This window comes from Diaporthe citri (genome assembly GCF_014595645.1).
Source record: "Diaporthe citri strain NFHF-8-4 chromosome Unknown scaffold_5, whole genome shotgun sequence".
Lineage (NCBI taxonomy): Eukaryota > Fungi > Ascomycota > Sordariomycetes > Diaporthales > Diaporthaceae > Diaporthe > Diaporthe citri.
Genome location: NW_025064850.1, coordinates 3,529,511 through 3,545,142, shown reverse-complemented (window position 1 = coordinate 3,545,142; position 15,632 = coordinate 3,529,511). Strand labels below are relative to the sequence as shown.

Genomic DNA, 15,632 nt, shown 5'->3' with positions numbered 1-15,632 from the left:
AAGCCGTAACTCAATGCCCCTCGAAGATTATCCAGTTATAAGAATTCAAATCATATTGATTACGTCTTAGCAAGTACAACTTCCCGCAAAACGTTCGAGCTGTGGGCGAACGACCTGCAAAAACCTCGGCTCGGTCAATTTCGTTCGAAGGTCATGATGAATGTGATCAAGTACAGAGCAGAGGAAGTCCATGTGAAATCCATCAGATCTTCATGCTTGCGGGTTGCTGCAATTCTGGGATTGGAGCCCGCCGTGTTGAGCTTGGGACAATCAATCACGCAGCACAGAGAAGGCGCAAGAGGCAATTCCTGCCTAGGGCTCAGATATGTATTAATTATGTCTTCAGTCTTTTGTGGGATAGTGAGGGCTCAACAGTCCCTAATCAAGTCGAGGGCTCGCGATATCCAGCTCAAGAGTTCAGCCAAGAAGTCACACCAAGCACAAAGACACAGACAAGTATATCCGAGCGGAGAGTGGTGAAGATCCGAGAGTACTTGAGCCCCGTAGTCACCAGCCCCTTCATCCTGCCATCCGGTATGAAGCCCAAGATAGTCCACAAGATCCCCGGGGGCGGCGCTCGCCCCTGGTCCAGGAGGAGCCGGCTCGTGAGCAGGATCGTCTCGGCGGTGGCGAACGTCCAGAAGAAGTACCTGCGCCCGTCGTCGTCGGCAGAGCGGCCGGTGCTGGCGGCGAACGCGCCCCTCTCCCTCTCGATCTTGGTGCCCGTGAAGCCCGCCACCGTTGCGATGTACAGCCCCAGCCCGGCCGCGAGGAGGAAGTGCACCAAGCGCCAGAAGGCGGAGTAGGGGTCGAATGCCGCGGCTTGATGCTGCTGCTGCGGCTGCATGCCTCCCGCGAAGGGGTTGCCACCTGCAAAGGGGTTGCTGCCGGGGCCGCCCGGGCCGCCGCCCTGTCCCACACCGGGCGGCATCCCGCCGGCCCCACCGAGCATCTGCGACAGCATCTTCATCATGGGATCCTCCTCGCCGTTCGCTCCGCCGAACATGGCCGCCGGATCTAAAGGGTTTGCGGGACCGGTGCCGTTGGCGCCGGGGGTGGCCGGGCGGTCGAAGCCGAGCATCATCTGGCGCAGCTGGTCCTCCGACACGTTGCTGTTCGGGCCGCCGCTGCCCCTGCCGGCAGGCGACGGGGAGGGAATCCGGTTCGTCTTCTGCGGCTCGTAGTAGTGCTCAGATATGTCGACCTCGTCCGGGTCGCCGTGTTGTTGGTCCTCGCCGGTCGCTGGTTTGGCTGCCGCGGCAGGGGCTGGCGAGGACGCTGCCGATTGGGGATTGCTTGGTATTGGGTCTGTGGTCGGGCATGTCAGCCAGGATTGAGTGAATTTTACGGGGTTGGCAGAGAGACGAACCCCTCTGAACACCTCCTCCCAGCCCGGTGATCCTGTTCAAGCGAGCGTTGCCGCCGGCCTTGATCTTTGCCTCGCGGCGTTCCTTGCGCAAGCGGGCCTGCTCAGCTGCTCGCGCAGCGGCCGCAGCCTCATCAGGGCTCGGTCCTGCTGTCTCGGTCATTTCTCAGGAGATGTGGTGATGCTGGTCCACCAGTTCGTGTGGTCTGCGTGTTCAGGGACAAAGCTTGGGCCGTGGGACGAAGGACTGACGTGACCGTTGGGCTGGAGCTTTTTGGAAGCCGAGCCAACAAAGCTTATCTTATCAGAGCTGAGTGGCCTCTGCTTGGTCCCACGTAGGTCACTGAACCTATGTGGGACGAGCAACTTCAGAATTCACAGTTGTATTTGTCCATCGCAACGAGCGGATCTAACGTTAGATATTTTACAAGTTGTTCAAAGCCACAGGTGCATTTCTATCAGCATGCCCAGTGGTAAGTTCTCAAGACGGCCACTACAGAGTGTTACCTGGCGAAATACTAATGTCTCTTCAATTCTTTTCTAGGCTATTCTACTTTTCCCGCCTGACTATGGCCCAACTCATATTACCAATGCCCTCTCTCTTCAGGGTGTGGCCTTGCTCATACTGATCAGCCTCTTGATTCCGACCTGCAACGTAGTTAGCGCACCGACCCAGTCATCATGCGAATTGCGTGTATGTAAACTTACCATCCAATTACCACACTCCTCCGTCTTGTTCTCATGAATGTTCACCTGGATTTGATGAGCCTGGCCGTAGTCCTTGGACTCGAGTGCATTAGCCAGCTGGGAGAGCTGTGCGATCGTGTCCGGCTTGACCAGCTCCTCGTTGTTCAAATGGTCGAACAGCAGGTTCAGCCGCTTCTGGGTGTCCTTCACTTGAGGAGCAAAGTTCTGCGGCGCCTTCGATGCCACTCTTTGCATGTCGCGGCTGAGGACATCAACCATGTTTTGGGCACTGGCTGGGATGTGTGAACGGTCACCAGCCGGGTGCCTGGCCTTGGGAGGGGCAGCAGCCGGCGACGGCGCGGACCTTGGCGGCGGCGGCGTCGCGGCTGATTGAGCAGTTGGCGGAGGGCCGAATGATGATGGTGGCGGCGCCACGGGCGTCTGGCCTGTTGGTGTGGCAGCCGGGGCGTACGGTGACGGCGCGAACTGGCCTGGCCCGGCCGGGGGCGCTGCATAGGGGTTGGCTGGTGGCGGCCGGCTGGCAGCAGCAGGAGGAGGCATCGATGCAGCTGGCGGCTGAGAAAATTGCTGGGCAGCTGGTGCCGGAGCATATCGACTTGACTGCGGTGGCCCAGCTGGGGGTGCGCCGTATGGAGAAGCAGTCCGTGGCGCGGCTCCGCCTGGTGCAGGGGCATACGCATTCGAGGCCGTGGGCGGCGGTCGCGCCTGCGGAGGTCCTGCCAAGGGTGAGGTCACACGGGGAGGGCCAGCCTGGCCTGCCTTCGGTGGCGGAGGAGGAGGTGTCGGCGTGGCACGAGGTGGAGCCCCATAAGGGCTTTGAGGCGGTGGTGGCACCCCAGAGCCCGGCTGGCCAGGGAATGGCGCTGTGATGGGAGCCGTTCGCGGTGTGGACTTCCGGGGCGGCACTTTCGTGACCATCGGCACATCGTTCCAGTCACCCACGTCCTTGGCCCGAAGAAGAGGCGGGTTGGAGCCCGGTGTCCCCGCTCTCGGCGGGCCAGCCATAGGCGGTGGTGCTATCGGCGGTTGCCCAAACGCCCCGTAGCCTTGCTGAGGTTGACCAAAGGTCGCGGATGGAGACGGCGCGTACGGGTTGGCCGCTGGAGCAACTCCAGGCGGCGCATAGGGATTCGCAGCGGGTATCGTCGAAGGCGGAGCATATGGGTTCGCAGATGGCGTCTGGACTGGTGCCGGCGGGGCGTACGGGTTTGCAGATGGACTCTGAACCGGTACGGGCGGAGCATACGGGTTCGCAGCAGTCGGGGCGGCAGGCTGTGGAGGCTGATAGCCGACAGGCTGTGCCCGAGAAGGCTGGGCCCGAGAAGCTGTCCGTGACGCTGTCGCTGGTTGGCGAGCAGCTGTCTGGGCAGTGCTCTTCTGAGTTGCCAGTCTGACGCGGTTCCTGGCAACTTCTGCTGCAGAGTAGCTTGCCGGCAAAAGATCAAGATACTTCTGAGCCACAGGCAGGAGGCCGTGGGCCGCAACGATGTCTGCATACTCGACATACTTGTCGTATAACGCCGATAGCTTCCAGTCCGAGGAGAGACCAGTCTCGGAGTCCTGGAACTTGGTCACCTGCCTGAAGATCGTGACCTTCTCAATGAACTGCTGTAGAGATCTGGCATGCACCGAGAAAGTTGAGTCCTCGCTAGGCTCCTTCATCTCGGCCTGTTCAGTCTCCGAGAGCTCTTCGATCCAGATGGAAACAACCTTCTCCAGTTTTGAGCCGACCAGGTAGCAGAAAGAGGCGTCTTTACGCGAGCCTGATTCAAGAATACGGTCGCCGAGCGCCTCGCAGAGGTCGGGAAACTCGTTTGGCTGTGCAAAGGTGCACAGCGTGGCCATGGTCTCCTTCCAGTTGGCCAGATCCGCATTGTATACAACATCCCAGAGGTTGCCAGCAATGACCGAGCTCAGGAGACGAAGATAGCTGGGGCTACCCTTCCTGTTGGAGAGGTAAGCTGCCTGCACTTTATCCACGAGCTCCTTTCCACCACAGTTGGCGATGATGAAAGCATCTGCGATGCGGTCTTCCTTCAGACAGGTGTCCGCAGCTTTGGCAAAGTTGCCGAGCATGAGAGCCTTGGTGACCTGATCCTCCAGGGCAGTATTGCCTTCGCTAAGGAGATGGAATGGGTCCTCTGTCTTGGCGCCCTTGTTGGCGGCCAAGCCCGACAGGAAGTCATCGCCATCCGCGCCATCGAAGATGCTCGTCATCCTCTTGTGCGAGGACTTCTTGATGCCATTCTCTTTGGGTGCTTCTGCTTCCTCACCCTCCAGTGTCTCCTTCTCTTCGTCGCCATTGGTCACTTGGTCGTCCTTCGAAAAGCCCAGGTGGCTTATGACTTGCTGACGAGGATCTTCCGCAACGAGCGTGTCCATGACAAGCCAGTCGGCCTTCTCATCATCGGTCTTGGCCTGCTCCAAGTGCGACTGACAGATCTGCTTGAGATCCCCGCTCTGGACCGCGGTCTCAAACTTCTCGGCCTGGGCGGAAACTTCGGAATCCACGGAAAACTGGGAGATCGAAATCTTTGATGAGCGAGGGTGACCACTCGCAACGGTATTCTTCCTGAAAACGACGACCTTGCCGCCGAAACCAAACGAAGCGCCGATTGGTCTCTGCATCCACACTGGAGCCTTGGGAAGGGAGAACGATGACCCCTGAGGCTGTGTTTGCGCGCTGGTGAAGAAATCCTCGCCGTCGAGATTGTCTTGTGCGGCAGTCTGCGCGGTCGAAGCATTGGTGTTCTGAAGTGTTTGGATGGCAATCTTGCCGTCAAAGGACGCTGTAGCCGACAGCGAGGGGTTATGAGGGTTGAACCGAGTCAAAAAGGTCCAGTTCGTAACTTCTGGAAATTCTCCGTAGCGCTCACCAGTCTGGGGGTTCCAAACAACGGTTCGGTTGTCCTTGCCAGAGGAAATCAACAGATCGCTGTCTTGTTCACACCACGACAGAGACAGCACTCCCTGCTCATGTCCCTGCAACGTCCGCTCTGGCGCATTGGAGTTCCTCAGATCCCAGAGGAGAATGACGGGCGCACTGTCGTCAGGGGTCGCCGTCAGGAGCTTGGTCGAGTTCTGCGGGTCCCATGCTATGGCGCTCACTCGCTTGCGGTTGTTGTTGAGCGTCAGGGACGCCTTCTTGGTCTTCAAGTCCCACACGGTGACGAAGCCTCCAGAGCCCCCGGTTGCCAGAATATGTGAGACTTTTCTGTTCCATGCCACACACTCGATATCGTCCGACCGGGCCGCAGCATTCCCAAGGCGCAGCGGGTTCTCAATATCGTTGACGTCGTGAATCCATAGCTCGCCCTTGTCGCCCGCGGTAGCTATGATTTGGGGCTTCAGCGGGTTGAATTGGAGGGACTTGATCGCGCCGCTGTGCTTCGAGGTATGTGCTATTTCGGCATCTGATGCTCCGGACATTAGCTTCTCGGCATCCCAAAGATGCAATGACCCATTCTCAAGTCCCCCAGCGATGATGCCTCGAGGGTGCGTGTCGTCTGGTGGGCCCCAGGCCAGGTCGTGGAATCTAGCATTATCAGGTCAGCTGCTGCGGGCAAACGAACTGTGGGTTAAAACATACTTTGAATCTGCGGCGATGCTAGCAATGGGCTGTAGCTCGAGTCCCTGCGCCTGATCGTCCAGGTTCAGGTCCCACAGCTCAAGCTTGACCTCGTCGGAGAAGCTATCGTCGACGGCTCCAGCACGAGTGCCGGTGACAAGAAGCGGTTTGGCAGGCCCGGAGGACCAGGCCAGGGCTGCCGTGCGAGGGATTTCTCTAAGTCGTACCATGTTTGTAGGAATGGATAATTCGAAGAAGGCAAGGAGGCCAGAAGGCGCTACACTCGGGGGACCGCGGCCTCTTCACAGAGGCGCAATGTGGTGTCTGTTGATCTTTCAGCCAGACTACTGGGCGGGCATTAGATGATGGTGTGTACTGTTTGACGGTGTGCCAATGGAGGGTGCAGAAGAGAGTCTGCCAGAGATTTATTGTTGTAGCATCGGCATGTGTCCTTGGGGGAGGTTGTTGCATCGGGCGTAATAAAGGCCACTCTAACACTGATACCAATCGTTAGGCCAGATCGCGCTGGGCGGGCGCACTCACAGGGGGCCTGGCTGGCACAGAGCGGCTACTGATTGGCCCACTCGGAACTGTGTGCCCCTCTAAACATTCCAAGGTCTTACGTAGCTGTCGTACAAATTCTGGTCGCGGCAATGTACCTAGGCTAGCACTTTAGATGCGGCGTCTGCAGTTTCTTCGTGATAACCTCTGCTTTCAAGCCCTCAATTTCCCACCCAGTCTTGTAACCTCGCCGGAACATCAACGCTACAACTCTCGCCTCATAAATTCGTGCTGCTTTGGAGGAGGCACTTTCATACGGGTCCTGACCGCCAGGGAAAAAGACAAGGATTAGACAGCTCGTACCTGAACCAGCCTTGCGGCCGGACCTGGAACTTGCAAGAAGCACACCGCTCTCAACATGACGGATACAGCGCGTTGGAAGGCCACGGTCCATGTCAGCGGCCTTGCGACATTAGCCACAGTCGCGACACTTCATGACGCATTCCTACCCTTCGGCGACATCGCAGACGTCACCCTTCCCAAGAACGAAAACCCAAACTCGAGCGCAACTGAACCACATCGCGGCTTCGCCTACGTCGAGTTTGAGAATGCAGACGACGCAAAGGAGGCAATAGACAACATGGATCAGTCCGAGTTCTTTGGGCGAGTTATCAAAGTCACGGCAGCCAAAATACCCAAGAGCGCTGACGAGGGCTTGGGGAGCAAAAAGGCAGTCTGGGAGCAGGTCCGTTGTCCTTCCCATCACCTTGACCTCATTGATTACGCGGCTGACCATCACCACTTCAACAGGAGAGCTGGCTTGCAAAACATGCCGTCAGCGAGGAAGATAGGCTGGCAGCAGAGCAAGCCCAAGGCTCTGGAGAAACGAGAGCTGAGGATCCAATGCAGGGCCTTGAGGGTTTGGACGTCGCTGGTCCTCGCCCGGCCTAGGTGGATAGCGGAAGGCATGAAGATACCCAAATGTACAATAACTGCACTGCGAAGGCGTTCGGAAACATGGGAAATGGGTACTGAAAATGGTCTTTGCATCAAAATGATATTGCTGTTTCAGAGCCGGAATACTGGGGTGTTCTGGTGATGTTGGTCACCTCTATGTCTCGCCAATGTACAGTCTGCCCGGCCAACCATGCTTTGCCCCCGCCGATTTTCCTGATCGCAACGACGCTCTAGTGGTGCTGCTCGGCAGCGGCATCCGCAGCTCGGTTCTGGCGCTTGAGGCGGATGGTCTTGTCGACGAACAAGTGGCGAGTGATCGAGTAACCGGCAGCGATGACGGCGAAGCCAACGACAACACCTGGACATATGTGAGCCTTTGTAATGCTGCCTCAATAATCAATGATCATGACGAACCGAGAGGGATCAACTCAGCGGGGATCTTGCGGAGTCGTCGGAGGCGTTGCGAGACGGTGTGAGCTGTGAATGATCGGTTGTGTTAGCCTTGTCCTCGGCTGAGAGGCCGCGGAGGTGCGCATTGTCGACGCGGTGCGACAGCCTCGCGGCGCTCGAGTCATCACGTACCAGCCTGCTCCTCGTTCTATTATCACATTAGCTGATTAGGCCACTGATGTCACGCCACATGTACGGCTGGAGAGGAGCAACTTACGGGCACCGGGCGCATCAAGCGGCGCGTGGGCTGGAAGGCAGATCGCATGGCTCTTGTGGCATACATGTTGGCTAGAAGGTTGAGTGGAGATTGACCTGGATGGGTACGGTCCGTGGAATGGATGCTGGAGCTTCGTGGATCGGTTCGGTCAAAGGGCCAGTTTTGATGCTTGTTGAATTCCGTCAGAAGCAGAGCCGGTTGCTTCTTCCCCAGGTTGGAGCTCCACCCGGCCAGTCAAATCACTCAATTTGCAAGCCTGCCGAGCGGCCTTGCTTAGGTAACTGACCCGAGCCGGCCAACTTCCCAATCATCATCGACACAGTTCCGGTGAACCGCGCAGCTCCATCACTCGCCCACGAAGAACTCCCAATCCATCCTCCGACAGCCATTGAGCACCCCAAACCCTTTCGCACCCAGTCGCAGAATACACGAAAGCCAAAATGTCGGACAGCGATCGCGAGACCAAGCCCTTCAAGTTCGTCACTGGTATGTCAACCGCCCCTCTCCCGTCAATGTCCATCGTATGATTTTCTCCCGCAAGGCTAACAGTGGACACCAGCTGGTATGATATAACCTTTGAACCCCACGAATGCACGCCGCGACGATGCGACTGTCACATGCCGGCGTGGACTGGATGGACATGACCTAACACGAGTTCCCCTTCATACAGGTGTCGACGCCCGTTTCCCCAACATGAACCAGACCAAGCACTGCTGGCAGAACTACGTCGACTACCACAAGTGCATCCTCGCCAAGGGTGAGGACTTTGCTCCTTGCCGTCAGTTCTGGCTGGCCTACCGATCCCTGTGCCCCAGCGGATGGTACCAGCGATGGGATGAGCAGAGAGGTATGATAGGTCCTGCGTTGATTATTGTCAGGGCACATGCTGACAACTTTTCAAGAGGCCGGAAACTTCCCTGCGCGCTTGGAGTAAGGGAAATGGATACATGGCGGATCACACGACACGATAGACAAGGGGGATCTCTCGAAATGGCGGCGGCGACTGTTCTACTAGACGATGTTCATAGGGACGAAATCCCCTCTGACCATACTAGGCGTTCACAAATGAACATTCACTCACGTTGCACGGGTCCCGATGAAAGATGTCAGATGCACTGCTGAAGGACGGACAATTGTCTACGTCATTAAGTACTCACCGTCTGAATGACCCATGCCGTTCTTGTGCATTGCTTATGAGCTGGTTCTTGCTGTATGAAGATTCATTGCGGTCAAATTGGTACCATGTTGAACGCAAGCAAGTGGAAAGGCTAAGGCTGTGGTAATGCAGCACTCTTGGGAGACATTGTTTGTTTCAATTTACTTCTCTTGGTCTTGGACCATTGTAATGTTTGCACCAGGGTGGTGTATCGATGCTGTCGGGGCTAGCATATTAGCAACACTCCGGCCTCGATTACAGCCACCAGCAGACCAGACTGTGATTCCATGGTTGACCGGCTGATTTCCACACGGATTGTACTGTATATGTCTTGACTGCCATACTCAGTGTTCTTGCTGTTCGCCAGGCTGGTACTCCCAAAACGCCGGGGTCTGTAGAAAACGTGGGAAACCAACGTCAGGAGCACAGCTTAGAGTAGTTCTCGGGGGAATTAAGTCGAGCCAGAGAGATGCCATTGTTAACACAGACAGTCATTATGTTTGTCGGGGTGTGTACAGGATTAAAATAGCTTCAATTTTCTTGCAACAACAAAGACGCTGCGCAGAAGGGACCCCTCGGGGCTCTCCATTAATGTTTTGTAATTCCAACCAAGAACGCCGCTCTTCCTCATTTTGCCAGTGGTATGAAAATCCCCTCAAACGCCAGCTATTTGCCGTCCAATGCCTTGGCCATGCTATTAAATTCAGCGACAGGTTGTTGGAAGGTAGCAATTATTTCTTTCCAGCCACGCCCTCACCCTCCTCATCAGAACTCATGAACTCATCATCTTCCTCGAAACCAAAGAACGACCTGGGTTTGGCGCTGCCCTTTGGATTCGCGGGCTCCTTGCCCTTGCCCTTTTCCGAGACTGGTGTCGTCGCTCCCGAGCTTCCCTCTCCTGCATCTGCCTCCTCGTCGTCCGAATCTTCCTCCATCGCCTCAGCCGAGGCCGATGAGGATCCTTCCGATGTTCCAAGGAGATTGTCCTTGTAGCTTCCTGACTTCATAGCAGCGAGGACAGCATCTCGTGTCCGCTCGCCGGCCTCCTCCTTGTCCTCGACCCACTTGCCGTCCAGCCGGCCCTTGTTGCCGTTCTTGATCTCCTCCTCGCGCCGCTCAGCAGCCTCGACAATGGCTGTCCACCGCTCTCTTCGCTTTTCCTTCTCCTTCTGCTCCATCTCCGGCTTGATGGCGAGGAACTCAGCCAGCGCCTTCGCCTCTGTCACCGTGCGCAGCCTCCGACCGTCGAGGTTCCTGCTCGAGCCGTTTTCGTCACCCCGGTTCTTCTTGCGCTTGGAAGACATGCGCCCTCCAGCGGCACGGAGTTGCGAGCCGAAGCCACCCTTTCCGCCGAGGGTGGGATATGAGAGACGGAGGGGAAGAAGGTCATCTTCTGGTGTGGCGAAAGCGGAGATGGGAAGGCGGGCGAGGTGAGGAATGCCGACATTCGCATTCGTAGTGAGCACCAGGGAGCCAAAGGTTTCGTCATCTAGGTCCTGTGAGATGCGACCGTCCAACTCGCTCCACAGGTCACGGGCGGATGCCGAGGGTGGCAGAGGCAAGCACAGCGTCTTCGGCAGGCCGAGACCACTGAAGCTTGTGATGAGCACATTGATATGACTGGAAGCCATGATGTGCTATGCGGGTTTCGGTACTATCAGGTGTGCGCGTAATGAGTGTGGGCGATTTTGGATGTTGTCGAGCAGAGCACGCTTTGATTAGTGTTGAGTGTTGGACACCAGATTGAGTGGAAAGTTGTCGTCGATCTGAATGTTCAGTCGCATGACGGCGCGAAGTGAGTACGTAGAGAGAGGACTAGGCGATTAGGTTGCCTGCCTAGCGCCAGCGTCAAGAGGACTGATTGATGGGTCACGAGCCAAACCGGATTCAGCCACCTAGCAGCCTACCTAAGCAGCCTTGTCGCAACCCCCCTCCGTCTCCAAATTTCCAACAGTACGGAGTTTTGTAGCGCCGTCCCGCTGCCGAAAAAATAAGTGGGGACTTGCTCGAAAAGGGCCGCACAACTGGGGACCTGGCATCCCATACCCGTCCAGAGAAATCATTCCCGCCCATCGCGACAACGACTGCCCACCTCGCCTTGAGTCTCGATCCTCCGACCCAAACACATCACCCACGTCGTCGGCAGATAAATCGCAATCATGCTTATTCCCAAGGCCGACCGCAAGGCGATCCACGAGGTAAGACGACATCCCAAATCCTCAACAACGAAGACCGATTCCGCGATCCGCAATTCAAACAACGAAACGATATCGAAAACTTGGTCCACACTGCCACGCCAACTTTTTGCGATGATTGCAATGACACCGAGAATTCGAAAAGACACCGCCATTGCCATACTACATTCAGCCGCGTTGGGAAAGAATTCATGGCTGACTTTTTAACACGATAGGCCCTCTTCCGTGAGGGAGTCCTCGTGGCCGCGAAGGAGTAAGGATCATCACATGGAAACCTCGAATACCACAGGACCCGGACTGACGATACGTCTTGTACAGCTTCAACCTCGAGCAGCACCCCGAGATCCCCGTCAAGAACCTCTACGTCATCAAGGCCATGCAGTCCCTGAACAGCCGTGGCCTGGTCAAGACTCAGTTCTCTTGGCAGTACTGTGGGTGACCCCGACTGAGCGAGCATTTGATGTTTTGGGGTCGCGACGAGGTGCAATGAGAATACGGAACTGACCGTAGTTCTTTTCGCTTTAGACTACTACACCCTCACCCCCGAGGGTCTCGACTACCTCCGCGAGTGGCTCCACCTCCCCGCCGAGATCGTCCCCGCCACCCACATCAAGCAGCAGCGATCGCACGCCCCTCCCCGTGGCATGCTCGGTGACGAGGAGCGCCGCCGACCCTTCGGTGGCCGTGGCCGTGGTGGCGATCGTGGTGACCGTGAGGGTGGATACCGACGACGTGACGCTGGTGAGGGCAAGGAGGGTGGTGCCCCCGGCGAGTTCAACCCTCAATTGTGAGAACACCCCGAGCCCGACGAACGAACGATGTGCAGGGACCAAATTACTAACTTAATTCTAGCCGTGGTGGTTTCGGCCGTGGCCGCGGTGCCGCTCCCCCATCTTAAGTCGACCCGGTTCCCCGGGAAAGGAGTTTGCATGGACGCTCGGCCCCCGGTGTTTCTCTATGGACAAGGACATAAGGGCCGAAAATGAATCAATGCCACGTCGGCCCGCAGATGGGTGGACGTGCAGTCTGTTTGCTTTTGGAGTTAGGAGGTTAGATCTCCTCGGAAAACATAGCATCAAGGGATTCATCTACCACGACTGGGTTTCGGGTGCGATATGCTGTGACGGACGAATCAAAAGGTCACGACGTTCAGAAACACAATTGCCTCTCATCTGGAAGTTCCCGTGATTCCAACTCGGGTGGACGACCAATGTCCGCACTGCGGATGCCGACGGTCAAGCAGGATCCGGAAAACACAACCTACGGAGGTGGTTGGGCGCAGTTGCTACGCAGGGGTAGAAGACATGCATGTGTCCTCTCCAAAGTTGAATAACTTAATTTTCGCCAATCTGCCCGTGGATCCATTGAGAGTGAGACGCTTGCCGACAGGAAGCCTGCCGTGCTGGTTTTTGAGAGAAGAGCAGTAATTCTCCATTGCCTCGTTGATCATCGCCCAAATTCGACCCAACTGTACTTTGGAACACTGCGACAATTGACCATTTCGGGCCGGACAGAAAGCTCAAGGTGTTCAACTTCAGTCTATCAGACCACTTGGCACCGACCGCGTGATATACAGTTCCCCGTGGGGATCTTGTTCTAACACTTACGGGGTAAGAAGCTGTGATCATGTAATCCGGGCGGGCTGGCCTTGGAGCAAACACAACGAACATGTAGAATGAGCTGATCCGCTGGCAAGGATGCCAAGATCTGCGCTGAGATGTCCCATTCCCATTGTGGGTTCTGGGCAAATTCTCGCAGCTTCAGCTTTGTGTAGCTTCCGGGCTGGTCAAGAACCTAGGCCAGAGCAATCCCAAGCTTCGACCTCACGGGCCTGAATCCAGAATTGGAGAACTCATGTGGTAGCAGAGACCTAGCTTCTCGGCTTGCGAGTTTCTAACACGAAGGCGACCAGAGAGGAACCGCCCACGCCACCTAGGTATTCTGTTCAGCAACCCGGGTGGTATGTTTGTTGCACGCGGCCCACCTCCCCGGGTTCGTGACACCTCGGACGGGCCTCACGGTGCGGGCTTTGACCGGCGATTTCCGGATTTGTCTCAAAAGCCTCACCGGCCCAGGCCAATAGTGCCTGCACAGCACATATCTGACAGCCTCTACATCTCAACAACGCCCCAACACCCGAACATCTGTCGAGCGAACGCCTGATCATCATGAGGGGGGTCGTGAAATGCAGAAACTCAATCCAGACCAGGGCTGACCCTGGGCGTGCCTTTGGGGGCGCGCCCGGGCTTACAGCCCTCCAGGGTGGGGCGACAGTCCACCTGGAGCCTGGAATGCTGCAGCGTGACGACGATCCGGCCCCCTGTGGCCCCGCAAATTACCGCGATGGATAGTTCGAGCGAGGGGCAGCTGTCAAATTCAACCCCGCCTTTCTTGTGAGGCGATCGCTCTGGGCAGAGTCTCATCGACACTTTTTCGTTGCTTCGGAGGAGGCATTATGCTCGGGAATGGGCGGTCAGGCGGGATCCCGCTCGCATGGGGGCAAGCTGTGAGGAGCTATGAGGAGGAGGAAGGACCTGGGGGGGGGGGGCTGGATCAAGAATGAGACTGTAGATATTTTTCTCGTGTTGAGGCCGTCCAATTTGTTGATTCTGTCTTCCTTCCTTCCTTTTCTCATCCTGCCTCAACCGCTCGTGGAATTATATCTATCACACTCCGGCCTCTAGTTAGCACCTCTTGGGTTTACCCACACTTCAAAGAAGCTCATCTCCAGTCTAGCAGTCAAGATGGCGAACCTCCCGAAGACCATGAAGGCTTTGCAGTGCGTTTGCCCCCCCCCCCCTTTTTTTATATTACAGTTTGCGGTTGAAGAAGTGTATAAGTAGCTTGAGGGCTCTCGGGACTCGGTCGGAGATGCAAGCTAGCATCGATCTCCGATAGCGACCTTGACAGCCCCAGTTTCATGCTGACCAAACTGCGTCAGGTACTCAAAGCCTGAGAACTTCTCTATTGTGGAGATTCCTCTTCCCGAGCTTCGAGACGATGACGTTCTCGTGAAGGTGAAGGCTTGTGGTGTGTGCGGAACGGACTTGGTAAGAACCTGTCGAGTTCCCCTTCTTGCTGATGTGGCTTCATCCACCAGCATAAACTCCGAGGTAGCCTCTTGAAGCTGTCGAACTAAGCTTGAGTAGCACATCCACGAGGGCGAGTTCATCGCCAAGTTCCCTCTCATCCCTGGCCACGAGACCGTCGGTGTTATTGCTGCAGTGGGCAAGGTGAGTGCCTACCAAGACCCAAACTCAGGGAAGCCAAGTACATACTTACGAAAACCGTGAAGAATGTCAAGAAGTTCCAGATCGGCGACCGCGTAGCGGCGGACAACTCTGAGCTCTGTGGCCACTGCTTCTACTGCCAGCGCGGCGAGCCACTGCTCTGTGAGAACGTAAGAGGGACCTAACCACAATTCGGTCCTGGTATCTTGATCACTGACAGTTTATCACAGTGGTCAGGCCACGGAACGACCCTGCCGGGCGGCTTCGCGGAGTACTGCGCGTACCCTCAACATCAAATCTTCAAGTTCCACAACATGACCGACGTGGAGGCAACCCTGATCGAGCCTGCCTCATGTGCCTGCCACGGTCTCGACAAGATCCGGCCCCGCCTGGGATCGTCTGTCCTCATGTTCGGCGCCGGCCCCACCGGCCTCATGCTTGCACAGCTGCTGAGGCAGAACGGGGGCTGCTCCGTCACTATTGCCGCCCCCGGTGGCCTGAAGATGAACCTCGCCAAGAGCCTCGACGCTGCCGACCACTACGTCGAGCTTTCCCGCACAGACCCTTCAGCCCAGTTCGACGCGCTCAAGAAGAACAACCCGTACGGCTTCGACGTTGTCGTCGAGGCCACCGGCTCGGTTAAGCTGCTCGAGGATGCAATCAACTACGTCCGCCGCGGCGGCACCCTCGTCGTTTATGGAGTGTATGCCAGCTCGGCCCGTGTGTCCTGGCCACCAGCCAAGATCTTCGGCGATGAGATTCGCATCCTTGGTTCGTTCAGCGAGACGTTCATGTTCCCTGCCACCATTGAGTACCTGGACTCCGGAAAGATCAAGACCAAGGGCATTGTCAACAAGACCTTCAAGCTCGAGCAGTTCCAGGAGGCTCTTGACTCCATCAAGAACAAGAGCGCCATCAAGGCTGCTATTGTCTTTGACTAGATATTCTCTATTGTCTTTGACTAGACGGCATGGCATGGTGTTTGATCAGAGGCTTGAGCGAGCCTATTTGCGGACTTGAGCGACTGCTAGGTGTCTTTGAGGCACATCGATGATTGACGAAGTATGGGTACATGGGCAATGGAAAAGTGACAGGTTGGGTTGGGAATGATATACCAGAAAATTAAAAAGGCAGATATTGGGAATTGAGGTAGGACTTTCTGTCTCGTGTACCTCGTGGCGTCGTGTGCGGCGCAAAATGTGTGTTCTACGTCGTGTCGAAGCTATGTCTGGTGTATGTTATTTTGCCCTCATGGCTGTTTTGTGACAGGATCTGCGAGATATG

The 15,632-nt window shown here is 56.5% G+C and overlaps 7 protein-coding genes across 7 annotated transcripts; 4 read left to right on the top strand and 3 right to left on the bottom strand.

Annotated features, from left to right (window-relative positions):
• Positions 1-409: 409 nt before the first annotated feature.
• INS49_011589 (uncharacterized protein) lies at positions 410-5,872 on the bottom strand (the record flags this gene model as incomplete). The annotated part of the gene is made up of 5 exons (XM_043172302.1): positions 410-1,308; positions 1,370-1,513; positions 1,993-2,014; positions 2,075-5,609; positions 5,664-5,872. 5 exons carry the CDS (start codon positions 5,870-5,872, stop codon positions 410-412), a joined length of 4,809 nt encoding a protein of 1,602 aa, XP_043024047.1.
• A 689-nt stretch (positions 5,873-6,561) lies between these two features.
• INS49_011588 (uncharacterized protein) lies at positions 6,562-7,094 on the top strand (the record flags this gene model as incomplete). The annotated part of the gene is made up of 2 exons (XM_043172301.1): positions 6,562-6,888; positions 6,954-7,094. The coding sequence occupies 2 exons, from the start codon at positions 6,562-6,564 to the stop codon at positions 7,092-7,094; spliced, it is 468 nt and encodes a 155-aa protein (XP_043024046.1).
• Positions 7,095-7,330: 236 nt separating this feature from the next.
• INS49_011587 (uncharacterized protein) lies at positions 7,331-7,833 on the bottom strand (the record flags this gene model as incomplete). The annotated part of the gene is made up of 4 exons (XM_043172300.1): positions 7,331-7,458; positions 7,515-7,577; positions 7,683-7,698; positions 7,768-7,833. 4 exons carry the CDS (start codon positions 7,831-7,833, stop codon positions 7,331-7,333), a joined length of 273 nt encoding a protein of 90 aa, XP_043024045.1.
• A 374-nt stretch (positions 7,834-8,207) lies between these two features.
• On the top strand, positions 8,208-8,701 carry INS49_011586 (uncharacterized protein; the record flags this gene model as incomplete). Its single annotated transcript, XM_043172299.1, has 3 exons — positions 8,208-8,253; positions 8,438-8,614; positions 8,670-8,701. The coding sequence occupies 3 exons, from the start codon at positions 8,208-8,210 to the stop codon at positions 8,699-8,701; spliced, it is 255 nt and encodes an 84-aa protein (XP_043024044.1).
• A 953-nt stretch (positions 8,702-9,654) lies between these two features.
• INS49_011585 (uncharacterized protein) lies at positions 9,655-10,554 on the bottom strand (the record flags this gene model as incomplete). The annotated part of the gene is made up of 1 exon (XM_043172298.1): positions 9,655-10,554. One exon carries the CDS (start codon positions 10,552-10,554, stop codon positions 9,655-9,657), a length of 900 nt encoding a protein of 299 aa, XP_043024043.1.
• Positions 10,555-11,082: 528 nt separating this feature from the next.
• INS49_011584 (uncharacterized protein) lies at positions 11,083-12,016 on the top strand (the record flags this gene model as incomplete). Its single annotated transcript, XM_043172297.1, has 5 exons — positions 11,083-11,121; positions 11,334-11,371; positions 11,437-11,549; positions 11,644-11,905; positions 11,971-12,016. The coding sequence occupies 5 exons, from the start codon at positions 11,083-11,085 to the stop codon at positions 12,014-12,016; spliced, it is 498 nt and encodes a 165-aa protein (XP_043024042.1).
• Positions 12,017-13,862: 1,846 nt separating this feature from the next.
• On the top strand, positions 13,863-15,289 carry INS49_011583 (uncharacterized protein; the record flags this gene model as incomplete). Its single annotated transcript, XM_043172296.1, has 5 exons — positions 13,863-13,897; positions 14,060-14,168; positions 14,268-14,351; positions 14,414-14,518; positions 14,579-15,289. 5 exons carry the CDS (start codon positions 13,863-13,865, stop codon positions 15,287-15,289), a joined length of 1,044 nt encoding a protein of 347 aa, XP_043024041.1.
• Positions 15,290-15,632: the final 343 nt, after the last annotated feature.